This window comes from Monodelphis domestica, chromosome 7 (assembly GCF_027887165.1).
Source record: "Monodelphis domestica isolate mMonDom1 chromosome 7, mMonDom1.pri, whole genome shotgun sequence".
NCBI lineage: Eukaryota > Metazoa > Chordata > Mammalia > Didelphimorphia > Didelphidae > Monodelphis > Monodelphis domestica.
The window spans coordinates 15,363,002-15,390,903 of record NC_077233.1 but is presented as its reverse complement, the minus strand read 5'-3'; the positions used below and the strand labels follow the sequence as shown (position 1 = coordinate 15,390,903).

The following is a 27,902-nucleotide window of genomic DNA, read 5'->3' as shown; positions in this document are numbered from 1 at the left end:
GAGACACTCCGTAGTTTCTAACATACATACTATTATTTCATCCATTCCTAGCACAGCTACATACTTTACAGTAGGAGACTTGTGTTCAGCTTTCTTCTCCATACCTATACATGAGAACTCCAGGCATATTTTTGCTTTCACCTGGAAGGGTTCACAATATACCTGGTGTCGGCTGCCACAGGGTTATGTCGATAGTCCGAGCTTATTTGAGCAAATTTTGAGCCAAAAAACAGACAATATAACATTTAAAAATAGCAAATTAATCAAATATGTAGATGATCTACTCTTGGCTTCAACAAATGCAAAATCATGTCAAGAAGATAGCAAACACCTTCTTTTGGAATTGCACAAAAGAAGACATAAAATCTCTAAGGATAAAGTTCAGTGGTGTTTCCAAAAAGTAGAATATTTGGGATTCATCTTGACTGCGGGTGCTCATTATATTTCTCCAAAACGAATTGAGAATATTCAAAAATTGAGTGCTCCTACCACTAAGAAACAGCTGAGAGCAATTTTAGGAGCAACAGGGTTTTGCAGACAATGGATTCCTTGCTATGGGGAAATCACTAAACCCCTTATAGCATTAACAAAGGATTCAGTTCCTGAACCCCTCAAATTAGAGGCTGAACACTTGTCAGCTCTATCAGATCTAAAAAAGGCTATCATGTCTGTCCCTGCTCTAGGCATCCCAGATTACAACAAGCCATTTACTTTATATGTGCATGAGCGAAGAGGAGTAGCCTCTGGTGTGTTAACTCAGACTTTGGGACCTTCTCAGTGCCCAATTGCTTATTATTCTGCCCAACTAGACCCAGTAGCAGCAGGAGCACCACCATGCCTTAGAGGAGTAGCTGCTACAGCCTTACTAGTAACAAAAACCGTTGACTTAATATTGGGATGTCCATTAACAATAATGTGCCCACATGAGATAGAAGCATTATTGATATAACATAGAACACAGGCATTCTTGGATCAGAGAATTACAAGGTATGAAATAACCTTATTAAATAGTGAAAATATTACCTTGAGACGCTGTTCAACTCTTAACCCTGCCACCTTGCTTCCAGATTTACCTACTTCAGGAGAACCATTACATAACTGTCAAACATTAGTGTCCATGGCAGAAAAGCCTCGAGATAATCTCTTGGACACTCCCTTAGACAATGCAGATCTGATTTTATTTACCGATGGTTCCTCTTTTATGAGGGATGGCATACGTTACACTGGAGCTGCCGTAGTCTCAGAATTTGCCACTGAATGGTCAGCTTCACTACCTTCTACATTAGCGCTCAAGGAGCAGAACTCATAGCTCTAAAACAAGCTTGTATAATTGCCAAGGATAAAAAGGCAACAATTTATACGGATTCTAGATATGCTTTTGGCATTTGTCACTCAGTCGGGATGCTATGGCTCCAGAGAGGATTTTTAACCTCAGCTGGAAAATCCATAGCTAATGCAGAAATTATTAATGAAGTTCTTTCTGCTCTCAAACTGCCTAAAGCCCTAGCTGTAGTTCACTGCTCTGCCCATACAGGTGGCTCTGACCCTGTCTCTAGAGGAAATGACCGAGCAGATGCAGCTGCAAAACTAGCAGCCATAGAAGGACCTGAATTAATTTTAACATTAACAACCACTGATAATTTAAATTTATCACTTTCCTATAATGAAAAGAAAGTGGAAAAATGGAAACAAAAATTTAAAGCAAAACAGATTAATGGAGTATGGGTGTCATCTGAAGGAAAACCCCTGCTCCCTAGAAGTTTCTATAACCAAATTTGCCAATCTATTCACAAAAATGGTCATTTTGGCACCCAGGGCATCGTGGACTCTGTCAAGAGAGTATGGATAGCCCCTGGTATAACTACTATACCCTCTAAAGTATGTTCAGCCTGCCCTATCTTCCAGGCATATAGCCAACATACATATTGTGGAAAAGCCTTTGGGGGACGTCCTCTGGCTTACACACCTTTTGAACATCTACAGATAGATTTCATAACGATGCCAAAGGCTGGACGTTATAAATTTTGTCTAGTAATTGTAGATCAACTAACCAGATGGCCAGAAGCATTTCCTACGACCCGAGCCACAGCAGATTTTGTTGCAAAGATACTTTTAAAGGAAATTATTCCTCGTTTTGGCCTGCCAGCACGTATTGACTCCGATAGAGGGAGTCATTTTACCGATTCTGTCTTAAACCAAATATATTCTTGCTTGGGGATAACTCCAAAATTCCATGTTCCATATCACCCCCAGAGCTCAGGCCAAGTGGAGAGGATGAATAAAGAACTTAAGACTATGATTGGCAAATTATGCACTGAGACCCATTTAAAATGGCCTGAAATTCTCCCTCTGGCCCTATTTTATCTTAGAAGCAGGCCTAGAGGAGACTTACATATTCCACCATTTGAGATACTTTTTGGACATCCGCCTATACAGGCTAAGCCTTTCTCCCTGGCTTATACATCACTATTAGGGGGAGATATTACTATTGCTTCCTATATACAGGAGTTACAGCACAAACTACATGAACTTCATGAATCCGGAGCTGCAGTACAAGCTGGACCATTAGACTTTTCTGTGCATGACCTGAATCCAGGAGATAAAGTTTATATCACGAATTTCAAGCGAACTGGAGCAACTCAACCTTCATGGGAAGGACCATCCCAAATATTATTAACTACTCCAACATCTATAAAGATTGGAGAAAGAGACTCTTGGATTCACTGCTCACATGTGAAGAAAGCACCTTCTGCTGAGACTGATTGACTGTATCCTATCATATGAATTGTGACTATATCTTATCATATGAATTGGAGATAATAATCCATAGACAAATGAATGCTGTTTTTTCAAGAACACGTTGAATTACTGATTTTCTTTCTTAATTTTATTATTTCTTTTCTTTTATTTTTTGATCAGAATATTTGAATTTTTTCTCATTTTTTTGTACTGAAGGTACACATAATTAATATTAATATTATTTTTTTCCTGCAGTAATACAAGTTAATATATATACTCTTGCTATAATATCAATATATGCCTAAAAGCTTTAAACTATGGGAACCTGCCATTTATTGATAAAATATTATAGGACTGTGATTAATGTTTGTGTCTGATTCCAGGAAAAGGGATAAAAACAAGGAGCACAGACTAAACCTAAATAGTGCCAATAGAGCACCCAAGAAATATTAAAGTGAGACTTGAGGTTGCGACGCTTAACTTATGTTTAAGTCGTAGGACTTCCTTGGATCTACACTCTTTACGAAGTACTCAAACAAGTACAAAGCTTGACTATCATGCTGGCTCCCTACATCCCTGAAGAAAAAAAAATCAGACGAGGGAATGACATTTCCCCATCAAAATAGAATTCTAATTCTTTTCTTCTTATATTATGGTAACTTCCTGTAGTCCTGGCTACAAATGGCTAAGTGAAATATTACTGCATTCTGTCCTACGTACTTGTGGGATAGAAATTACTTTAAACTGGACCTATACAAGGCCTATTTTGAATTTTTCTTATGTTTTTGACTATTTTTCTATTCTTTTGATAATTGACACATACACCCCCATAACTGAACATTGCATTCTGAGCTAAACTTGATATTTTTTTAATACTTACTTCAGGGGGGATTGTATTTTAATTTAAAATCTAAGAATTTTTTTATTTTTGAATTTTTTTTGTTTAAGATTGTATTTTAATTTAAATTCTAAGAATTTTTGAATTTTTTGTTTGAGATCGTATTTTTATAAAAATCCAAGAATTTTGAATTTTGTTTAAGATTTTACTGTTATAAAAAATCAAAGATCTTGATTCTGTTCGAGAAAAGATCTTCAAGAAAGAAGCTTGAAACTTTTATATCCAAAGAATGAACTGTTGCAGAAAGATGCCGAAAACCTACACTTCATCAAGAAGATCAAGAATGAACTTTGGATATGATTGATTGGACTGAACTTTTGATTGAACATTTATTGTAATTGTACACATTTTTGCCAAAAGGGACTGCCCCTAATTTGGCTTTCTGTCAATGCGCCTAGCAAAACATTGGTTTTGCTTTCTTTTCTTTTCTATTTCCTCTCTCACTATTCTAATTTCTCTTAGAAAATTGAATATTGTGTATATCTATAGTTAGAAGTGCATTTAGAACTACAAAATGATTATGTTAAATGATCAATGGGGAGACTAGTCTCCCAATGATCATCAGGGGGGATTGTAAACCTTAAAATTTCTTAGACTTATGAATGTTGGAAATTTCCCCATTTCCAACATTAGGTAGGGAGGGTCCTTCTCTTCCCTACCTAAGACTACTTTAGGACAGAAACCTTTTGCTAAACAATGGAAAGGGCTTTGACCTATGCTTAAACATAGAACAAGAAGTTCTTTGAGTCATGATGGATTTTAGAATTGATACAATAGAGATACTTGGAATGACAGAACCAGGTCTTGGAACTTCCAATCTCCACCCTACTCAGGGTAACAGGATTTAGGAAGGGCTGCAGCAAAGGATCGAGATTTAATTATTTGAGAATATGACCTTCAACATACATGTGCAAAGCCACAGACCTCTGGGCGGTCCTGGGTTAAACTAGAACCACCATTGGCACAGGGGAGACATCGACAGGGATTGGTAGATGTGAGAACTGAGGGGAGGGAACTTGGATGGTTTCCTTAAAGATAGGGGGTCTGAGGACTAGGGTGGTGGGAGAGGTTTTGCTCTGAGAGGTTGTGCTCTGGGAAGCTTGCTCTGAAGGAAGCTGGAGGTGGAGGCCCCTGAGACTGTTTCTCCATTTTGGTCATGTGAGTGATAGGGACTGATCTCTTTTCTTTGCCTCAGCTATCTAAGGGCTTGGGCCTTTTGACCCAGCCTAAACAGAGGAGGTATTTAAGCCCTATTCCCTCTCTCTCTCTCTCTCTCTCTCTCTCTCTCTCTCTCTCTCTCTCTCTCTCTCTCTCTCTCTAAAATACCTTTCTTCCTCCTGTTTGTAATTAAACTCCATAAAAGGTTGACTGCTGACTTGAGTTTTCATTAAGGAATTACATAGCTGAATTCCTTGGTGACCTTAAATTAATATATAGCAGTCTTTTAAAGTGATTTCCTTGTCACATCACTGGGCCACGGGATTCTAGACCCGGAGAAGCTCTTAACTTAACTGAGCCCAAACTGCCAGACCAGGGAACTCATGACAACGTACCTTCTCAGAAACTTACTAAGAGGCAACACGATTGGAAATGTTCAACAAGCCGAGAGAAAGCTTGGCTAAATAAGGCCTAGCAGAGTTACTCCAGTAATTAATGCTTTTTCCTAGTTAGAAATTTCGTCTAGAAAGTCTTCTGGTCTACCTGGCATTGTTTGGTTTAAAAGCACGCTATAAGGAAGCAAATTAAAAGTTGTATTAGAAGACTGAAAGAGTGCCTGCCTTTTATATGAACGTTGAGGTGCTGCTTGACTGTTTGTAGGTAAACACACCCAGAAACAGTGCAACCAGCTCCACAAACGAGAAGCATCCCAAGAAGCACGGTGCGGACTGGACAATCTATCGGTCTATTCTTGAGGCATCCGTCCCAACCTTGTGGCCTCAGCAAGTCTGGCAAGTAAGCCAGTGCTCACTTCAGTCACGGAAATGGCAGCCCTTAAAGAGTGTGCGGCGCTCACCTGGAGACCTCAAGAAAGGGGAGGAAGAAAGGAATGGCCTGAAGAGGTCATCGTACCTAAGTCTTCTGTTTGCACAGTCAAACACGGGGTGAAGATGAAGCCTAGAGCGGGGCTCCCACACTGATGCTTCTGAGAGCAAGATGGCAGTTGTGGTGATGGGGAGCCACAAAAGGTCTATTAGTGACAGCCAGAGGTCCTGGAGTCCGTGCTGCAGCGTACTTCCATGCTACAGCACACCGATGCCTCCAGCATCCCGAAAAGCATCACTGAAATTGCACTGACCTGTTTGTACGTCCCGTCTAACAAGGTGTCCAGATGCTGGAGAGGGGCGGGAGTCTTGTCTTTGAACCTGGTCAGCAGGCGTCGCTCAATAGCTCTGAACTGGATGGCTCTTTCTGATAACAATTCTTCGACTTTTTCTCCATTCAGTCGGAGCTAGAATGAAGAAATTCCAACATTCTGGTTAACTGCCCACCAGAGACCCTTTGCTCTACAAGACACGGTTGGGATAAAAAGCGGAGGTGGCCTTGCGGCGGACACAGAACAGTCATTGCCTAAGTGCCTTTGATCGGTTCTGTCTGAGGGCCACTCTTCTTCTTCTCTTAAGGCATTTCTCTCAGTAGGAAGAAGACACTACGGAAACTGAAAATAATCAATCATTACATAGAAGCTAAAAGACTAAACGGTTTCCTAAGGTGATCAGGGGAAAAGGAAAAGAATCCACACGTTCCAAAATATTGATAGCAGCTCTTTGTGGTGACCAAGAATTGGAAATCGAGGGGATGTCCATCCATCGAGGGGATGGACAAACCGCGGGATGATGGTGCTGGGATCCTGCTGAGCCATAAGAAGCGACGAGCAGATGAATTTTTTCACAAACTTCAAAAGAACTACACGAGATAATGAAGACTGAAACAAGTAGCGGCAAGAAGACACGACATAGAGCGATAGATGTAATATTTGAAGAACAACTCCAGGGCATGAACGCCAGAGGAAGAGAAGCATGAAAGATATAATCTACACATTTTAAGGAAGGTAGGGAGGGTTTTCCAAAGAAATAAAGACTTCCAAAGTGATGTTGTGATTGCTTCGCAAAGCAAATGCAATTGTATGAAATCTCCAGAGCTTGAGGCACACCATAAATAAATGTGTATACAAAGTGTGGAGACAGTTGCTGAAAAACATCCATGCTTTTAAGAATTAACGCCATAAACGTATAGGTAAAATGACGCTGTGTCTACATTGTGTTTATGAACGCATGCAAGCTGGAAAATCTATTTTGCACTCTCATGGGTGTGTGATAGCATAGGGGAAATGTGCGTATTTTTTCTTTACACTTTATTCTATCAGCAAAATGAAAATAACTCGTCACAGAAAAGCATACCCTAAACTTTGAGAGAGGAAAGGCCCATCTCTTTCACAACGAAGAAGTCCTTCGGATTTGTAACTCCCTTATGGCAAAGTAAAAGGACAGTGTTGACTACACAAAAGGAAAGGGCTTTTATACAAATAAAACGGGCCTCGCTAAGGTGAGAAGGGAAGGGAAATGGCAAGGGAAGCATCAGTGGGCGTGGAGGAGGCCGTTTGTGGAAAACAGGAGATCAGCATCCGGTCGGGATGGCCTTCCCAAGTCGAGCGCGTCGGAGCCCGCCCTTCCGCCGCTGGCTCAAACAATCTCGGGAGGACGGGCCGCGTCGAGTGCCCTGATCCCGGAGGGGGCTCCTGCAGATGGCTTTCATGACGGAGCTGGGAAGACTGCAGCACACCGCGTCACTGGTCGGTTGAGTACAACCACCTTTCTCAGCAGACAATGGGGTCTCTCCCACTCCCTGGCAGACGCTGCCACCCAGAGAAAGTCCAGTTCAGTCATCCGCTGAGACTTAAGCGAGGCTCATACATTCTGGACCTGAAGCGTTTGACCATGGTATGGAGGGGGCCGGCCCAAAACGCAAAGAGGAAGGCCGTCTGTCATCGATGGCCATTCGGCACGGATCTGCCAAGCAAAGGAAGACAAAGGGGCCCAGAAGGCCTACTGGCCAGAGGGTGCCACGGACTTGGACAGGCAGTCAGATCAAGCCCCAGCTTGGACTGGCAAGACGAGCGCCGGACGCCCGCTGCGACCAGCGGCGCCTCTTTAGCCCGGAGGAGGAGGCCAGGGCTCCGCGGTGGGCGTGGGATGTCGTCTTTCGTGATGGCGGCCCTCCCGGGCAGGGTTTCCGGGTGTGAGAAGGGTTCAAGTTGGGCCGTTTGGCCCCCACACGACAGGGCTGGGAGTGGAAGAACTTCCGCCTCTCTTGGTAAGAGTCTCGGCGAAGACGAGCGTCTGCCCTGTTCCCTGAAGCTGTCGCTCTCCGGGGACCTGAACGGCGGCTGTCTGAAAGGAATGGCGAAGGCAGAAGGGAGACGGTGTCCGCCCTGAGACGCCCCGACTTCGTAGCTCATCGGCCGAGCAGCTTCATGGCAATGCAGCCGCTCTCAGACACAAGCGACGGTGGGGAAACTGAAAGGCGGAAAGAAGCGCTTGTTTCCTCTGAAAAGCAACAAAGGAAAAGGTTTCCGTTTCGAAAACTCCCCGCCATCACTCAATGGGATTAGCAGAAGCCGGAGAGGGTGCCACGTTACCCGGCAGCAAATAAAGAAATGGGTGTCTTGGGATATTGGGGGAGGGGGAGAAGGCATGGACAGAGAGCAGGAGGGGAAACCCAGGCAGTCACACGGGCGGGCGCTTTGCAGATGGAGTCCGCTGGGCCGGGGAAAGCGGAGGCTGGACACAGGGAGGCCCTCGGCGCACGCCTGTGACCGCTAATAAGCGTCACAATCGCCGTGCTACAAAGCAGCACCAGCCTGTCAGCACACGCCGGCTCCCAGGCTGTGAAGGGCGGCGCTCAGGGCCGTCTCCGAAGCCAGCCCTCTGGAAACAGGGCTGAGCCTATTCGGTCCATCAGCCAAGGAGCCCTGAGCAAACCGGACGTGCCCTCGGCGCCGGACGACAAAGGCAGAGCGACCGTCCTTGCCCTCCCAGAGCTTACATTAAGCGGAGGCTGGACACTGTTGTTCCATCACTTTCAGCTGCATTGGGGACGCCGTGTGGAGTGTTCTTGGCAAAGAGACGAGAGGCTGGCCATTTCCTTCTCCGGCTCATTTGACAGATGAGTAAACAGGGGGAAGTGACTCGCCCAGGGTCACCCAGCTAGTAAGCGACTGAAATCAGATTTGACCTCAAGAAGAGGCGTCCTCCTGACTCCAGGCCCAGGCAGGCTAACCGCTGCACACCTGTTTGCCCCTTTAAGTGAAGATACGTGACAGGATGCCCCGTCTAAGGCCATGAATATGTTTGTGGATAACTAGACTCGAATCCAAGACTTGCCCCTTGGTTTTGCTCTGACAGGAGTATTCTCTTATAACAAGGACCGAATGGAAGTCAGGTCTGCAGGATAAGACACGCATGACCTCGATCAACTTGCCTGCCATCTCCGGGAAGGGGGAGGGGAAGCATTTGCATCTTACAATTTCGGGAAACACGACGAAAATTGTTGCTACGTGTCCATGGGACCCTGCACTATTCTGCAGTCACCTTAGATTCCGCTGTGTTGCTGAGATGAAAGCTTTTCCTCCCAAAGGTGTGCACGAAGCGGCGTGACGGTGTCGCAGCAACACACACGATTCAATCAACAAAAAATCGCCGACACTCAAGTAGCCGTCGGAGGGCAGCCGTCGGGGCGGTGCCAGAAGCGGCAACAACTCCCCCTTGGGGACCGCCCGTGAACCCTGGGACTAACTAGGGCGCTCTTCCTCTTCTGCGTCTGTCTCATCCCCTCATCGCTGCAGCAGGCCTTCCACACGTTCACCAGAAGTCAGTCAGTCAGTCATAAGCATTTATGAGGTGCCTACTGTGTGTCAGGCACTGACTCTGTGCCCGCAGGAAGCTCCCAGTCTGGGGGGACCCCAGAGGAGCGAGCTCTCCAGGAGGAGCGGGAGAAAAGTAGCGGAGCAAGGGCACCGACATTAAGAGGGGCCGCAGAGCCAGGGAGGATGGCCAGCGCCGAGAGACGGAGGGTCCAGCGCATGAAGCAGCCGGCTGGGGAGCGAGGGGCACGAACACCGGAAAGGCAGTGGGGGCTGGGGATGAAGGACTCGGGATGCAGTCCGGGGCTTGTATCTGGTAGGAGGAGCAGAGATATGGCGCCAAAGGAAGTCAGGGCCGTCCCCAGAGGGCCTCCCTATTCCTCAGAGCGCTACAAGTACCTTTTTGAAGTCTTTTCTGTTCTGAAAATAAAACCAAAGAGGAATTCCAAATAATGAAAGCCTGGTTGGACTAGGAGCCCAGGCCACCAAGATGGCTTCTTTTAGGAGTGAAGGGTCAGGGGCCGCACCACGTAAACCCAAACAGAGAGAATAGGATTATCATCCCCATAACTTACACGATCAGACGTACCTCAAAATGCTGGTCAATTAGGTCAAAATATTCCTGCAGAGGAACGCACCCCGAGAACGAACAAGTGAAGTCTTTGATGCTCTGCTTATCAAAATGGTCCTGAAGCCGCAGAGTGAGCTCTTTGGTGATGAGCCAAAGGTCCTCGAACTGCTCGCTCTGGATTCGGTAGCGCTCTGCAGAGGAAAGAGCCAAAGGAGAGGGGCGTCCATTAGTGTTCCGGGGCCCGTCTCAAGGCGGCCACACGGCCCGGAGGGCAACGCTGGCCCGCAAAAGCTTTCCCTCCCCAAACAGTTACAATTCCCGCTGATTTTATAGGAGAGGTTCTGCCGTCTTCTTCCTCAAATGCGTAGCTGAATTCAAAGGCACAAGAGGCCGGGAAGGATGCTGAGCCGCCTTGTAACAGAATCCCCGCGAGGAAGAGCAGCCAGAATACAGTCCTTGGAAAACATTCCTAAAAATAAACATCTTCCGGGGACAATTTTGGCCTCAGATGACGATGGGTGACGTGGGTCCCACCAACTACTGCCACGCTGCTCGACTAGCAGCACTGAGGACAGAGAGAATTTAAACGGACCTTCATTTACTGGAGGAAGAGCCCAAACGGGAAGGAAGTTCTGTCTGCCAGGTGGTCAGCGCATGGCTTTGGACTCTTAAGGAAGACCCCAAAATCCTGCTTACCAGCCAGTGACCCGTGCACGTCCATGGACGTTTGCCTGCGTTTCTCCAACTGTAAAATGGGGGTACTGAGAGCTCCTATCTACCTCCCAGAAGAAGGGCATCCACCGCTCAGCCGGGAGTCAAACGTCCCATCTTTCTGGATTTAAATCCGATGCTTCCTCGGGGTCCCCGGACAAGAAAACCCAAAGGAGTCCCGCAGCGTCAGCCACCACCAAACGGGGCATTTCCCCACGGCTTGAAGAGGAGCAGTGAGGAGGCCGGGCAACAGCCCCAGTGCCAGTCAGGCATCCCTTCTCAGCCTCTGTGTCCCAACAAAATCGGCCCTGCCTCCCCCCGCCACAGCCGAAACCCCGCCTGCAGACGACTCCCAGACAGCAGTAAGGATCGTGCTAGGCCGTGAGCCCTCGCTGCCACCTGCAAAGTCACTTCAGATGGCTGCGGGGCCGGTCTTGTCCGCCTTTACTTGGGTAAAGAGGACTTCCCGCTCGCTGAAGGCTGGATGGGTCTTTTTTCCCTTCCTACTCCAAGCGCCCAGCAGAAACAGAGCCGCTTGTTGGGGAGCAGCTCATTTTAGCGCGTCGGTCCTGGGGTCGGAGCGCTGGGCCTAGTGTCAGGGAGACCCAGTGCTCATGGATCCTCGGACACTCGCTAGCTGAGAGGTCCTGGACAAGTCACCTAACTGGTCCCTCCGGTGATGGGAGACTAGCGCTCCTCTCTGAAGGGGTTGCAAGGGTCAAATGAGATCCTCTCAGTCCAGCGCCTGGCACCTATTCTTGGGTCTTCCTTCCTTCCTAGGAGGGAGTGGACGACGGCTATAACCCAAGTTTTCATTTTTACTGTCTGACAAATTGTTTTGCTTTGGGATTATTTCTCAATTTTAGAATAATTATAAGAAATGATCCTGATACTTGGCATTTGTCTAGGGGGTTACTGCTTACAATGAATCACGCTTTCTAGGGTGCACACCCGCAATCATCCCCATTTTATGGATGACACCGAAGCTCACTCGGGCCAGAGTTGAACCAAGGTCTCTGCCCTCCCAGCCCGGTGTTCTTTCCACCACAACAAGCCGTCCCTACAATTCCAACCTCCAGCCTTCTTCCTCGGGGGCTGCATCAAGTGAAAGACAAAGTTAGGGGTTGTGAGGCTCGGGGCTCACAAGGGGTCCCTCCAAGGGTGGGAGATGGCCCCCCAGGAAAGAGTCTGGGGGACAGCGACAAGCGCAGTTTGGCTGAACTGCAGAGGCATGAAGGGGAACGAAGAAAATGGAAATGGAGAGGTGGCTTGAACCCTTAAAAGCCAGGCTGAGGAGTTTGTATTTTCTCCTACAAACAGTAGAGAATGGGGCAGCCAGGTGGCTCAATGTATTGAAACCAGGGCTAGAGGCATGAGGTCCTGGGTTCAAATCTGACCTCAGACATGTCCTAGCCGGGTGGCTCTGCCAGTCCCGTCTTCTGCCTTGGAGCCCATACACAGTACTAATTCTGAGACAGAAGGGGAGGGATTCAAATAATAACAAGAAAGGGAAACCTGGGAGTGACCCAGCTTTGCTGAGCAGGAGGAAGGGGAGGACAGGCTTTGCCTTTTCGACCTGGGATTGAGGAATCTGGCTCGCGGGGCCCCCACGCTTCTATCTCTACTGTTCCGCATGCCTGCGGGAAGCTCGCGCTAAGCTACAAAGCCCTCCCAAGCTGGCGATTCAAAGCTCCGGGGCCCCTTCGGGATCGCTCCCCCTTGCAGGCTTGGTACTGCAGAAGCGGATGAACCTCCGGGACCCTCCAAGGCCACCGCCCGAGCCCCAGGGCCAAGCGGTGCGGCTGAGGAAGGCCGTCCGTGGGCCTGTCGAGGGGACACCACTTTCTTTGGCCATTTTGTCCCTCTGGATAACGGATCCTACAGTCCAGAAGGCGGGCTCTTCACAAGAGACAAACGGGCCTATCGGAGACTTCTGTAAAAGCCGACTCTCTTCTTTCCTCAAAGGAAGGGCGAGAAGTCCACCGCTCACAAGCCCAAGCCCTCCTCACTCCCAATGGCCTCCCTGGGAGGGCGTCGCATTTTAAAAATCTACATTAAAGAAATATTCCCAGTCCTGACGCATAGATCAGGGCCTCCCCTAGGATGGTGGAAATAGAGGAAGGCAAGATTGGTTTTTTCCACAGTGGGAAGCTTTTCTATCTTCCAGCTTGATCCCACTAAAACTCTTGGGGGAAGGGCAGCTGGGTGAATGTGGCCCAGGAACCATCCCCCAGGGCGCCAGGGGTCCCTCCTGTCTACTTCCTGGTGTGGGACAGGCCTTGAATGGACCAATCCTGTGCTGGGGAGAGACCACGCCCCCTACTTCCAGGTGTGCGATTGGCCTTTATAAGGACCAATCCCACACCTAGGAGGGAACATTGAATAGATGGGGGGGGGGAAGGGGGTGAGTTAATTTCAGCTAGGGAACTCTGAAGGGATTTTTTCTTTTAATAAACTTTTTAAAAGATCAAAGAGATAGTTTTCTTTTGCCTCTTTCAGTGGCTCAGTAGATTGAGAGCCAGGCCTAGAGATGGGAGGTCCTGGGTTCAAATCTGACCTCAGACACTTTCTAGCTGGGTGACCCTGGGCAAGTCACTTAACCCCCATGGCCTAGCCCTTACTGCTCTTCTGTATTGACTCTAAGACAGAAGGGTTAAAAAAAAAAACCTTGGGGGGGGGGGGCGGAGAAAGACTATTAGGGGATGCTAAATATCTAAGGGGCAAAACCAAAAAGTCTAGTCAGTCATTTGAATGGTTTTAACTACCCAGATGGTGGGCCTAAATGTAGCCAATGTCCATGGAGACATAAATATCCTACAAATAATTTTATTTTGCCTTTACCTCACTAAGATAAAATAATAAATATAATTCAAAAACATAATTTCCATCCAAATGATATACAATCTATTTTTATCTTTGCTTTCCCTACTTTCCTATAAAGACTTTCTACAAAACATTTCCAAGAGAAAGAAGCTCATAGATAGGCTCAGAAGCCAACCTTGCTCACCTTTTTAAAAAGTTTTAAGCAGAACCCTGAGTGGGCACATAAGAGTTAGCTCATCATCCCAAAGACCAGGAAAACATGAGAAAGCAAGGGAGCTACAAGAAGGAAGAACCCTAAAAGGAACTGATCCAACCTGGCATTCCTCAAATCCCACCACTCAGTCTTTTTCTAAGTCTTTATTTCCCTTTGAACCCAAGTAATGTTTCTCAAGTTTGATTCTTCTCCCACGTGTAGCCTCAGCTGTTAGATGAGACGGGACCTAATATGGCCCTTTAGGGCCTGGACGACTTGAAAATCACTGAATACGGTGACCACATTTCCCCCACCTTTGGGCTCTATAGGGCCTGGGCTCTAGCTTAGGGTTTTCCTACTTACTCTGGAGGGGAAGGGACACTAGAGTCGAACAAATAAATGAAGGAACAAGCACTAGGGACACAGATGCAAAAGCAAAGAGAATCCCTGTCCCCGAGGAGTCTCCAATTCCATTCCACTTAAAGGAGACAACATCCATGAGGGGGATGGCCGGGGGAAGCACTTGGTCTGTCCCCGTCTTCCTCTTAAAGATGAGGGAACGGACGGGTTCAGTGAGTTATCTTGCCAAGGTCACACACGATGCCAACAGCAGATCCAGGATTTAATCCAGGGGTCCGGTTCCAAAGTCACTGCTCTCCCTCCGACGCCATGCTCCCTCCTCCAGGCCACCCTTTGCCATCAACTATTCACAGCACAGGTCAACCCTCAGATGCTTCATCTGTCAAAGTCCAAGAGTAACAGCAATTTAGATGGACTTACGAGAGGTCTTAGATGCCAGGACGGTGACTCGGGAGCCAGTTATGAAGCGAAAGCCAAGCACATTCACCTGATCATCATCCACCTGGTTAGCAAAGCCTAGAAGAAAAGGAAAGCATGGAGAGGCACTTTAACTGGCAGAAAAGAAAAGACTGCCCTAGTCTTCTGCAACCTTTTCAGAAAAGCACAATTAGCCACAAGAGTGGGTCCTCTTGGGTGAGGTTCGTGAAATTCCTCCTGGACTCTCGGGGGTTGGCCACTCTACTTTCTTTCAGCTAAGTCTAGTTTCCAGGAGGATGCAAACCTCTAGAGGGCAGGAAGTGTTTGGATTTTTTCTCTTAATCCCCCTCACCCAGCACAGTTGTAATGGTTATCACAGTAGTTATATTACACAAAAAGGAAGGGCACATGTTGAATTGACATGAATTTCTTTGAGAAGCTCCCTTTCTACTCTAATAATTTTCTGGCTAAATCAGATTGGCTAAAGTTATCTTCATTTTTGTGGCTGAGAAGGACTAGGCCTGTGTGAGCGAACCTATGGCACACGTGTGCTGAAGAGGGCTGTTCCCCTCCTCCTCCCCATGCCGCTAGAGGACATTCCTCACATGACTCGCCCTTCTGCCCAGCAGTCCAATGAGAGTGCTTTCTCCCTCCCCTGTCTGGGGTAAGGGGGCGGCTCACATGTGGCATGAGGGTGCAGTTTAGGCACTCGATCTCTAAAAGGTTTGCCATCACTGGACTAGGCCTAAGCAGCCTAGAAGAGATTTGACCCTAGGCAGCAGCCAGTGATGCTGGTCTCACAGCTCTGAGGATATAAGTCTCTCCACAGCAGCAGGAACCAAAGGAGACATTGAGTTGAATTTTTGTATTCAATTGAAATTTTTAGAATTTTTAGTTGGGTGATTGTTATTAAGGATTGTTATACTGGGCAGCCAATTCATTTTTTTAAACCTGCCAAATTCAATATTCACTCATATAAACACTAAAAAAGACCATAGTGAGCTCCAGCTTTAACATGAGAACAGGAAAATCTTTGGCAAGTTTGGTTCATCAGGTTTAAATATGAAAATAAATCCATTCATAATTGATATGCAGAGAATTCACAAAAAGTCTTTTCCAGACATTAAAAGAATAGTTAAATCATTTCTCAGAGGCGTATGTTTTTCTCTAGAAAGTGAAAAAGCCTCAACTTCCTTCATGTTGCTTAATCTAATTTAATTTTCTAAACATATTTCACATTAGCAAGAAGTTCATCGATCACTGTTGCCCTAATTAGACAGGCAACGCCATCAATCACGTCAAGCAGGTTATTTGCCTGCACTTTGGTTATAGCTATTGAGAACCCCAAGACGTCTCTCTAGTCTTTCGTGAAGAGGATCTCTGTCCCTGAGTTGGCCTGTTTCAATGAGAAGTCTAACTCTTGCAGAGTGAGCATGCTAGACTTTTCTCGCCATAGTATTCTCCAGCGGTTACGGCCTCTGAATACCGAGACTTCGGGGATCTTGACTGACACTCAGCTCAGGAGATGCCTACAGAAATCAAATCATTTACCCAAAGATTGCTTGCTCAGGCTGAACAGGCCTAGAGGTCTGGGAGAAAGGGATCCTGGCTATGGACAGTGCACCCCGCCCCGGTTAGGCATCATAAAACCCTACAGGCCTCCGTTTTATCTAGAATGTTTTTTAATTATATCACTCAGAAAATGATCAGCAATTAAAACTTTCCTTAACACATCTGTTCTGACCAACTTGAAAGTGAGAGCCCATTTTACAGCATTACATCCCTGGACAAGGAAATGCGTTTGGAAGCAATCATCCACTGGATCTCATCACTTTGAAATCTCATTATCGAGCCCCCAGGACTCAAACACTTCACCAATGCTAATCATCCGAGCAGCCAACAAATTCCAACTTCGTCTTCAACTCATGATTTCCAATTCTATTTCCAAGGGAAGACAGTGGCTGCCTGGACAAGGGACTCGTTGCTAAGGATCAATGATGACTACAGACTACAGGTATCACTCTGACTTTCAAATGAATCCAGTAGATGTGCCTCTGTTGATTCCCACATTCCCAACTGGGTACCCCGAAAGAAAGGAAACAAAGCTTCAAAACCAGGCCGTGCAAACACATACACCTGCTCGCTCATGCAACAATAATGCTCTTAAGAAACCAGAGAGCAAAATCAAACATTCTTAATGGATGATGCTTAAAATGGAGCTATCTGTACACGTTATTGGATTTTAAAAATCCGTTATGAAAACGCCCTGCAAAATCATCCAAAATCAAGTTTCAGACCACGTAGGGAGTGAGCGACACCACTCCTGACTTACCGCGACAGTCCTAAATTCTTGTGGGAAGTACACGTGGTCTTTTGGATCCTACCCACAAAGCCAAGGTCAGGCAACATCTCGAGGCTGCAGCAATGCTGAGTTTATTAAGGGGGCAAAGCAGGTCAAGGAAATCGGCACTCTTTGTTTTTAATGCCACACTTTCCCTGAGAAAGTAGATACATGTGGTTTGCTTAGGAATTGGGGGCTGCTAAAGATCCTTGTCCCCCAGTCAAAGCTGTCCCAGATCTAGCTTTGCTGGGTTGCTAGGAAAGAAGACAGCACCTGGTGGGTTCTGCCAACACTCACAGACCAATGCTGCTTCCCAGGGGTGTCCCCGTCCTCGGGGTGAAGCTCCAGCAAACGATGGGGGCCAAAGAATGAACATGTTCCTGTACAAGATGCTGGAAACATTGGAACCCCAAAGAGCACCTATTTATAGGATTACTCACCTGGGGCAAAAAGGTATACTTAGAAAGGGGAGTTATCTTATGTACCTACACGAAAGATGAATAATAAATATTTACACTGCAGGCAGAGGAATCCTGCCATCTCAAAAGGCACATTTGATGTTTTCATTTTTGAATGATGAAGCAAAATAATGATTAAAATATTTTGAATCAAACTTAAAAGCTGCATGTTATTACTTTGTTGATATAAGCTACACCTTTGACCAGGCAAAATGAAGAAGGGCGGGGGAGCGCTCGAGGCATTCTTCTCTGCTGACTTGGTGATTATCTTATAATTACCCCATCATTACGCGCCGATGAGGGGAGCCCATTTTAAATTCCTAACATTTCTGCTGTTCCCGGCACCCCCCCACCGCTTCCAAAGCCATACCTGGGAAGAGCATGACGAGGCTGATAGGAGGCTTGTTCGTGTCGATCGTTAGCTTGTGGCTTGCCATTTTTGAAGGCTGATGTGCCAAGCATATTAACTTCAGGGGCAGTCTGAATGTGCACTGGACAACTCGAGGAATACCTGAAATATCGGGGAAAAAACAAGCAGCCTTAATGAGTACAAAGCAGTGTTCTTCCACAGCCCTAGAATTCTAAAACCTGGGACTTCTCTGTCCTGTGCGTTGTGTAGACTTAACACGAAAATGGATCATTGAGAATTTGCAGCTGGTCAAGCTCTTAGCAGGGTGAAACTAACCGCTGAGCCAGGAGAGCTGCCGTCTATGACCACGGCAGCGCCGCCACGCTGCCGCCCAAGCCGTCCCACTTTCCCTCCCTGATGGGGCAAAGCTTCCAAAAGGGAAGCTTCAACATGTCATCCACAAGCACAGCCAATCCAGCCCCAAAGGCCCAAGAACAGGAACCGGTTCTGTGCTGCACCCCTACAAAGGGGTGACTATCGCCACACCGAAGGCTTCTGGTCAGGAATTGTAGAAACTTGTTTTTAAAAATCGTTTCCTAGTTTTCCTTCTGGAGGGTCAAATTTTCACTTGGGAAGCTGCCAGAGACACAAAGTGGAAACCTCGGTGGGTCCTCCATGCTTGCTTCACATGTACTGCTTCAACACCAGAAGGCAGCTGGGCTGTGGGCAGGTTTCCTAAGTCGCATTTCCTTCCGTTCAATAACCGTGTTTGAGGGCTTCCTCGCGTAGAAGCAGCACAATATGTGGCTACAGATGCGTGACGTGTGTGTTCTGTGCAGAGGAAGCCATCCCTCTGCTGCTGCATCGTGGGACGGACGTGGGGAGCAACCGCAGGCTCTGGAAGGTCACACCAGCGTGAGATGAGCTTGGAGTACGGCCCGAAGGAGGCCTCGCTGACCTCAGAGGCTCATTCCAAGGCCGCTGGCAGGTGTGGGGACGGACGGCGTCCATTTTCTGGCTGTAGGAACTCGCTACAAATTACCGAGTGATACAGGGATCTGGCCCCAGTGCCGTAAACCAAATCACAGGTTCTTAAAGTGTGTGCGGATAGAAATATACGGAGGGGGCTTTAAGGAGCCCAAAAACAAAGTAAGAGAATAACGATCCGAGTCAAATAGCCATTTGGGCCAATTACTGACGTTATGATATAGTGATACCGATGAGATCAATGATATCGTTAGAGTCCTGAACAGAAGGCCAAGAAGATCCTGGTTCCAAACCTGCCACTAGCTACGTGACCCTGGGCAAGTCACTGACCGTGTTCAGCCTTTGTTTCCTTCTCCGTAAAAACAACGGGCTTGGCTTCTGAGGCCTCTTTCTGATCTAAATAATCTAGGAGGGGGCAGCTGGGTGGCTCAGTGGATGGAGAGCCAGGCCTAGAGATGGGAGGTCCTAGGTTCAAATCTGGCCTCAGACACTTCCCAGCTGGGTGACCCTGGGCAAGTCACTTGACCCCCATGGCCTAGCCCTTACCACTCTTCTGCCTTGGAGCCAATACACGGTACTGACTCTAAGATGGAAGGTAAGGGTCTAAGAAAAATAAATAAATAATAAATAAATAAATCATCTAAGATATTATGGTCCAATGATCTCATAGGAGGGTAACTAATGAATCAATGATCAGTTACGTATTAAGGCTCAAAAAAGGTGGAGGTTTGGGGTGCAGCAGGGCCTGTTCCCAAGGAGCAAAGATTTTCAATTATTCAGAAAGTGTGGAATTCCTCCCAAATTTCTTCTTGCTCTAAGATCCCCAGTCTTGGTGAAAAGCATTTTTAAAACAATTACTTTTTTAAATGACAAGGCTACCATTTAACGAAATGGTTACGTGCTTGGATTGTTCGGTTTGGTTTGATTTTTAGTTAGGCCAACACCAAAGTAAACCAATCTTGGCCACATGAAGCTCACATGGAAATGTCAGTTTCCAGAGACCATTTCAGAAAGCAGCAGGTCGGGTGGGGGAGTGGAAGCCCCCGGGGGGAAGGACTGGTTCATTTTGCTTTGGTAGCTGCAGCACTGATCAAAAGGCCTGACCTATCCCTAACAAGCGCTAAAGGACGATAGATAGATGGATCCCTTCCAGGAATCCAAAGCATTTCAAACGCTAGATGCCAATTTCTTTCCGTATCAAACTCGGTTGCCTTCTAGGACTCACAAAAATCCACTTTCTTGACAAAATTGAACAGTTCCAACTTGCTTGCCTGCATTCTGATTCTTTTCATGCCTTCTAATAGAATTTAGAACCTGGAAATTTTGGATCTGTTCCATAGAAGAGCCCAACTTCAGGAAAATCCGATGGAACGGAACCTTTTGAAAGCTACTGGGAATGGCATCTTTCGACTGATGATTGGACAAAGTCAGGTTGGTATTGATTTCTTAGGAATTAAGCAGTTCTCCTCCCTATTCCATACATGGTTTAAAAGGAAAAAATGATTTTTTTTAAACGTGTGTAGTGAAGTTTCTTAAAGTAGCCTTGAGAAAAAAATGGATTCACTTCATGTTCTCGGTCAGAGTCTTTCCCCGAAAACGCCCTTGTGCTCAGCATTGAATTTCTCCTCCCCACAGCAATACAGCGGGGCAAGATTCCTTCCAATTCCAAGAATGAACGGAAAAGTATAGTTTGTCATAATTAACCACTTAATGGGAAAATCTGCATCAAAATTATCCATAAGCAGAATAGTTTTTTTTCCCTCGAAACAATCATATCTGTCACCATCTCAAGCCCAATATCACTGTCAAACAGGAAGCAGATCCCAAAACCGCTTTAAAATATTTTTAATTTAATTATATATATATATATATATATACATATATATATATATATATATATATATATATATCAGCAATGGATGAAAGAGATGGAGAGGCAGACAGAGACAGACAGAGACGGAGAGAGGATATATAAAAATACACACAAACATACATACATGCACATCTATTTATACATGCTACATATTACATATGTAGGAGGACATGGATGGGATTTGGGCCTAGCATTTGAAATACTTTGGAATCCTGTAAGAGACTACAATTGACCATTAATTAATATTTTCATTTTTGCTGTTCGGGGGGTTTTTTCAGGCATACCCAACTCTTCATGATCCCATTTGGGGGTTTCTCGGCAAAGATTTCTTGGCAAAGGGTGGTTCGCCATTTCCTTCTCCAGTTCATTTTACAGATGAGGAAACGGAAGCAAACAGGAATAAGTGACTTACCCAGGGTCACACACCTAGTAAATATCGCAGACCAGATTTGAACTCAGGAAAATGAACCTTCCTGACCCCAGACTAGGCACTCTATCCACATTAGCCCCCCTAATCTATCAAACTGCATTATTTATTTATTTATTTTGACATTTATAATCAATATGTATCCATTTCTATCTGTTCCTACCCCTACATTACGGAGGTAGTGGGATTTGTGTGTGAGAGAGCCATAAACCTGAGTTGGAAAGAAACCTCTCTGTGTACATGTGTGTGCATACATGTATCCATGTGTGTATAAGAGTGTATCTCATCTGCATATACACACACCAAAGCATACCTAGGTCTATCCGCTGTTCCGCTACCGTGTCTCTTTCTGCCCTTCTCTGCACGGATGTGTGTGTAACTCTACATAATGTCTGCATTCGCAGAGACATTGTAAAGGTTGCATACAGTCTATGGGGATGTACCCCGATGTCTCCTGGGGGGTCCACTGGGGACCCAAAGGCCCATCTGGAGTCCTCTCTGGACTTCCTCGGGGGCTGTACTTCATCCGCACTAACGTTTTACCCTGCCCGAGTCATGTCCCTTTAAAGCCCCCCAAAGGCGGATAATTCTCACGGGACGCCTCAGCCTCGGCCACATCCTCTCTTCTTCCTCGCGTCAAAGCGGGATGACATGGCTGAGGCCGGGCTGAGCCTCTACGAGGGTTCGGTCTGAGAGACAGAAGCCTGCGTGTGCGACACGGGAACGAGCACCGTCTCGCTGCCGGCGTCCAGGTGAGCGTTTGAACGCGGCGGCCCGGTGATGGGAACAGAAGAGGCTGGGCCCGGAGGGGGCTAGAATGTCTAAGGCACGCTGTTCCTCACACAGGCGTTTGCACTTCCTCAGACTAGGGAGGCCATTAAACAGGTGGCCTTAGTGTTCAATTCTACTGGTGGGGACAAAAGGGCATTTTGCAGGCACAATGGCTTTCTCATGCATGTTAATGCTGCGAGAAGAGCAGAGCCGAATCTACAGGGAGTCAAGAGCATCCGTCAGAAAAATTCTGCAATTGATCAAAATTTGAAAAGAAGGGGGAAAAAATGTAGCGCCATTCAGGGCCCATTTTGTGCCGGTGAGCTTCAGAACGTTTGGCTGGAATAAAGGCTGCCGGACCCTAAGAAGCGTGTCTTTGAAAGCGTCCTCTCTCGGAATGAATTGTAAAAGTCAAGAAATCTAATGTCAGAGGAGCTCCCAAGCGTTAGTGGGTTGGGGCTGGGATGACCTCCGGAAGGAGATGGATCCCAATGGAGGGATGCAGCCTAGAGAATCCCAGGAGAAATAAACCCAGATCTGCGGAAGGTGAGATGTCTAAAGATCCCATTTCCAAAGACTCTTTTCTAAATACAGCAAAGTCAACAAGGATCCTGCTGGAAGACTGGCACGGATCCATTTTCACAACTTTTGTTTTGCTTTTCCACAAGGAGTCATCGGGCCTTTTTTCCCTAAGGTGACTGTTCTAGAATTTCTCGGCCCCCCTCTTTCCCAGTTTGTAATCTTCTTCCAGCAGAATCCAGGCAAAGCATCCTCCTCCAGCAGCATCCAAGTTAAACGGCATCCTCTCTACACATCCACTCATGCCACAACATTATGTCAACTGCCCAACCAAGCATCCACCCTGATATTCCCTTTTTTTCCGTTTCCTTTCACTTACCATCTGGATTGAGGTCTATAATCAGAGGCAGAAGGAAGGAAAAAGTGGGTAAATTTAATGATCTCGTGTAAAGATACAAACCAAACCTAATATTTATCGGCTTGGAGAAACAAACTAAGCTCAGACTATCCCACAAACACTCCAGGGACAGGCCCCAGAGCCCAGGATATCACAGTCCAGTTAGGTTCCACCCCACCCTGTAGTATCTAGTTAATGGATAATCCCAAGTGACAGGGCCCCGTCTCTTCCTCTGACTGATTCTCTTTCTAAAAGTATTCATTAAGAGAGAAAAAATAGAGGTGGCAACAACATGGAGACTCCAGGCTCCTGACTGATTCCTAGGTGGCAGAGTTGACTCACTAAATTAAGGCCTCCTAACATGAAGGTGGGGAACGTTTCCTTTGGGAGGGCCTGAAGTTTGCTCTTGTGCACAGGAAATACAACCTAACTGTGAACACAACGTGGTCAGAGGCCTTGAACCCGTGGGAATAAGGAGAATAAGGATCGCTTCCCAGCATGCTCCCAGGCCCCCTGATGAACTTCTGACTCCTCTGAGGGGGCCCCTGAAACCCTTAAATGACCAAAGAAATATCCAACTTGGAGGAGGGCAAGAGAACCTCCAGGGGAGGCCTGACTTCCCCCAAGGGGATGATGTCTTCTAGCGCCCCCTCGTGGGCACCTATCGCCATTACGCTTGCTTTAAAGTTGTCTATAATGAAGACATTAACAGTTTTCGGTCCTTTCCCTCTTCAAGCAATCTTTTTTCTCTCCGAGCCAGAAGAGAGGAGACGGGCTTTTCTCAAAACGTAAACATTAACTCTAGCAAATTTCTACGCTCAGATGCCTCATTGCCTTTGCCCCTGTGTGCACATGTGGCTACACATCTGTCCGTGCGAGCTCCAGAATGGAGAGGCAGCATGTGACAGAGAAGAAGCCGAGACAGTGCTGAAGAGACCTGGGTTCAAATCTCAATCACCTTTGCTGCTGCAATTCAAATAGGAATACGAATATCGGTCTTTCCCACAGCCCAGAGCGTGTGGAGGGAGAGATCCAGAAATGCCAGCCTTCAAGGAATCCATGAAGTCTGGCCACCTCAAAGTATCAATTACGTATATGGCTCTCAAGGGGGTTCCTAACCCCTCCCGGCATTCATTCAAACGCTCAGTGAGACTCTGGCATCTCTCTGGGAAGCCCCAGCTTACCTGTGGACATGCTATAGGAGGCCACAGCCGTGCCTTCCAGTTCTGACGGCAGGTAATTCCCTTTCAGGAAGACAGAGAAGCTGACAGTTTTCATCATCTCTGGCTCTGCAGTGATGGAAAGAAAAATGGAAGAAATGAAACCAAATGAGGCCTTCGGATGGAGGCCACACATTTTCCAGGGTTCAAAACGAAGATGATTCTAATCACTTTTTCTCCTCCTCCTAGAATGTGGGAAAGACAGGAAAGTGCCCACACGCAGCAGGAAATAACAAACACAATTGTCTGAAAGGCACAACGGAGTCCAAAAGTGAGATGCTCCTTTTCAGAAGGCTGCCCGGTGAAAACCACAGCCAGAGGGATCCTGGACGATACATGCAGACATCAAAGGTCCCTGGAGGCAGAGAGAGGATCCTAAAGCAGGCTCGTGACACTAATTCCCCATCAAGGTGGAAATCATTCGTTCGGCCAGCAGGAAAGCCAAAAGAACAACCAAAGGGAAGAATTTCGCCCCTGACCCAGAATCCTCCAAGCCTCACCGTCCTCTCCTCACCAAAAAGCAGGGCTCCCAAGCAGGTCTGCCTCTGGCAAAATACCAAGGCAGAGGGTAAGGCAATGTCCCCTCCACACAGAGCAGACCATGGCTGGGCCTCCAGCAAAGGCCAGGGTCCAGTTCTGGAGTGGTTCCTGTCCTACCCCAGAGGGGACAGAGTGCTCTCACTTAGAATATGGTGACGGCTCAGAAATGCCCATCGTCTCGAGGCCACCTAACTGCCTTCGTTGTTACCAATGATAAATATCGGAAATGCAAAGAAAATAAAGGAAATATGTTGAGATGAAAAGGAAAGAGAATACGAAGAATACGTACTGAGGTAACATTTAAAAACCCACAAAATCAGGAGAAAAAAGCATCAGAGCCAAACAAATCCGAGGCCAACTCAAAAGCCGAGGCTGTGGATATTCAATGAGCACACAGATAGAATTCACACATTTTTAAACAGATTCTAAATAATGTGGGGTTGTGGTTTTGCACATAATTCTTTTTTTTTCCTATTTAAACATTATTTTATTTGGTCATTTTTAAACATTATTCATCGGAAACAAACATCATTTCCTTTCCCCCCCCCTCCCATAGCCGGCGTGTGATTCCACTGGGTGTCACGGGTGTCCTAGATCCGAACCCATCTCCATGTAGTCGGCATCTGCATTAGGGTGTTCATTTAGAGTCTCTCCAATCTTATTCCCTCCACCCCTGTAGTCAAGCACTTGCCTATGTGCCTTGCACAGAATTCTTCTGCGTTGGTTTAGTTAAATGTTTCTGTTGTTGTCGATGGTGACGAAATACACAATGTTTTTTTTTTTCATTTTAAAACACCAGAGCGGTGAAGACGCCTGTAGAGTGGGAGCAGGCCCCGAGGGATGCTACCAGACCTAGGTTCAAACAATGCCTAAGGCATTCGCTTTGTAAACATCTTGACTTCTCTGGGCCCCCTGTCTGATTCTGCAAAATAAAGGCAGTGTAACACATTTTTTTTAATTATACGTCCTTCTTGCTTCTTGTATACCTTAACTGTGCTCTAAATTAGAATGCAGAGTCAGCCTTAAACTCTGCCTCAGTTCCCTCCTCTGTAAAATGAGGAGTGGGAGTCAGCGGCCTCCAAATCCCCTCCACTCACATCAGGCCAGGCCGCCTCAACACGATGGTCAGACACACAAATGAGCAGACCGAAGAGGACCGTTTCAAAGGTGTCCCGGGGAGGCAGGGAAGCAGGGCGGGCAGCGCTCTGTTCGTCAGCGTTGTCTCTCCTGAAACAAGGGCACACGAGCAGCCTTGGAGAGAGCCAAGGACAGGGAGGCTGAGATCGGAAGAGGAGCAGGCTGAAGCGCCGTCTGAGCTGACCTCTGACCTCGGAACCGGCCGGGCCCCATCAGAAGCACCGTCTCCGGGCCTGGACAAGAGGGCAAGTCCTTGAAGAGCAGGGACGGCCTCCTTGTTTGCGTGTGGCTCTCCAGCACCCAACGCTGCGCCAGCCTTAGTAAGAGCTTGTGCAGGCGGCTGAGAAGGGCAGGGGACGAGGCGAAGAGCCTCCAGGCTGTGCCCATGACGATGGGGAAAGCAGAACGCGTGGGCCGTGCTGCCTCAGGAAAGGAGAGAAGCCCCGAGAGGGGAGTGGAGACGCACTAAAGGAGAACCGCTGCCAGCACAGCTGCCCCCACACGAAAGGGGGATCCCCTGGGAGGCCACGGGGGCCCCGGACGCGGGCGAGAGGACGTGGAGCCAGGCAGACTCTCTTCGGGTGTGACCTAGACAGGCTGGGCCTGAGGCTGGGCCCAGCTCCCAAAGGAGCGACCTCCGAGGAAGCCATGGCAAACGTGCACGCCCGATCCACGGCACTCCAAATTCCCAGGGAAAGGGCGTCGGAGCATCTTCGGGCCACGCGCCCAAGACATCAGCGCTTGAGTCACGGCGCGCTTTTCTAAGCACCAGCCAAAGCGAAAACGACTCGTGGATCCATCTCCAGTGGCAAGAAGACCATCCGAACAGCACCGAGCTCTGTCCCTGGCCCAGCGGCGTCCCGTTAGGGTTATTTATGGACAATGTCTCGGATGAAGGCAGAAGCGAGAGGCAGAACCAAATGGCAGCTAAAGGAAATTGGGACAGCCGAGGCTTCGTTTTTATTTCTTTTCATTTTTAATATCTTATTTTTCCCCAGTTACAACAATTAAGATTCTTTTTCTACATGTTGAGTTCTAAATTCTCTCCCTCCTCCCGCCTCTCCTCACGCACGGCGAGCCATCTGATATAAACCCAACATTTGTGATCATGTCCAACAGTTTTCCACATTGAGGGGGATCGGAGGTCGTCGTTCTTTTTCCGGAGGCGGAAGGCATTTTTCACCAGGACTCTGGGGTCGTCCTGAATCACTGCATTGCTGAGAATGACTGGGTCCGTCACAGTCGTTCATCAAAAATGTGGTTACTGTGTATAAAGCTCTTGTGGTCCTGCTCACTGCACTCTGCATCAATTCATAGAAGCCTTTAGATTGAAATGGTCCCCTTCGGTCTGCTCATTTGTGTGTCTGACCATCGTGCTCATCATTTCTCATAGCATGACAGTATTCCATTACAATCACATTACACAACTTATTTAGCCAGTGTCCATTTGATGGTCAATCCCTCCATTTCCAATTCTTTGCTACCACAACAAGAACTAGAAGTCTTTTGGTACAAACAGAAACTTCCCCCTTTTTTTTTTCATCTCTTTGGGCTACAACAGCTAATAGTAATAATAATAATAGTAATAATAATTACAACAGTAATAGTAACAGCTAATAGTAATATTGCTGGCCCAAAAGATATGCCCAGTTTTATAGTGCTTTGGGCATAGTTCCAAATTGCTTTCCAGAATGGTTGGAAACATTCACAATACCACCAACAGTGCACTAGTGTTCCCCAAATCTCCTCCATTTGCCATTTTTCTCTTCTATCATACTGGCTAATCTGAGAAGTGTGAGGTGGCACCTCACAGTTGTTTTAAATTTGCAATTTTCCAAACAAGAGTGTTTTAGAGAATTTTTCATATAAGTAGATAGTTTTGATTTCTTCTTCTGAAAACTGCCCATTTGAATCTTTAGATCATATATCAATTGGAAAATATTTGTATAAATTTGACTTAGTTCTCTATATATTTGAGAAATTTATCAGAGATACTTGTTACAAAATATTTTTCCTAGTTTTCTGCTTTCCTTCTAATGTTGGTTGCATTAGTTTTGTTTGTACAAAACTCTTAAATTCAATATATTCAAAATTATCCATTTTATATCCTATAATGCTATCTCTTGTTTGGTCACAAATTCTTCCCTTATTCATACATATGACAAGTAAACTATTCCACATTCCCCTAATTTGCTTATGGTATCAACCTATATGTCTAAATCATGAATCCATGTTGATTTTACCTTGGTATAGGATGTGAGATGTTGATCTGTCTTCAGTCTCTGCCATACCATTTTCAAACTTTCCCAAT

At 46.6% G+C, this 27,902-nt stretch overlaps 1 protein-coding gene across 2 annotated transcripts in view; it reads right to left on the bottom strand.

Annotated features, from left to right (window-relative positions):
* The window catches only part of BBS9 (Bardet-Biedl syndrome 9), a 340,104-nt gene that overhangs the window by 172,730 nt on the left and 139,472 nt on the right, over positions 1–27,902 (bottom strand). For both annotated transcript variants that reach the window (XM_056804267.1, XM_056804266.1), the window contains exons 14-18: positions 23,879–23,983; positions 17,742–17,882; positions 14,576–14,671; positions 10,087–10,259; positions 5,934–6,086 (exon numbers count right to left, since the gene is read on the bottom strand). In XM_056804267.1, coding sequence (XP_056660245.1) covers positions 5,934–6,086; positions 10,087–10,259; positions 14,576–14,671; positions 17,742–17,882; positions 23,879–23,983 — 668 coding nt within the window. The remainder of the gene's footprint in view (positions 1–5,933; positions 6,087–10,086; positions 10,260–14,575; positions 14,672–17,741; positions 17,883–23,878; positions 23,984–27,902) is intronic.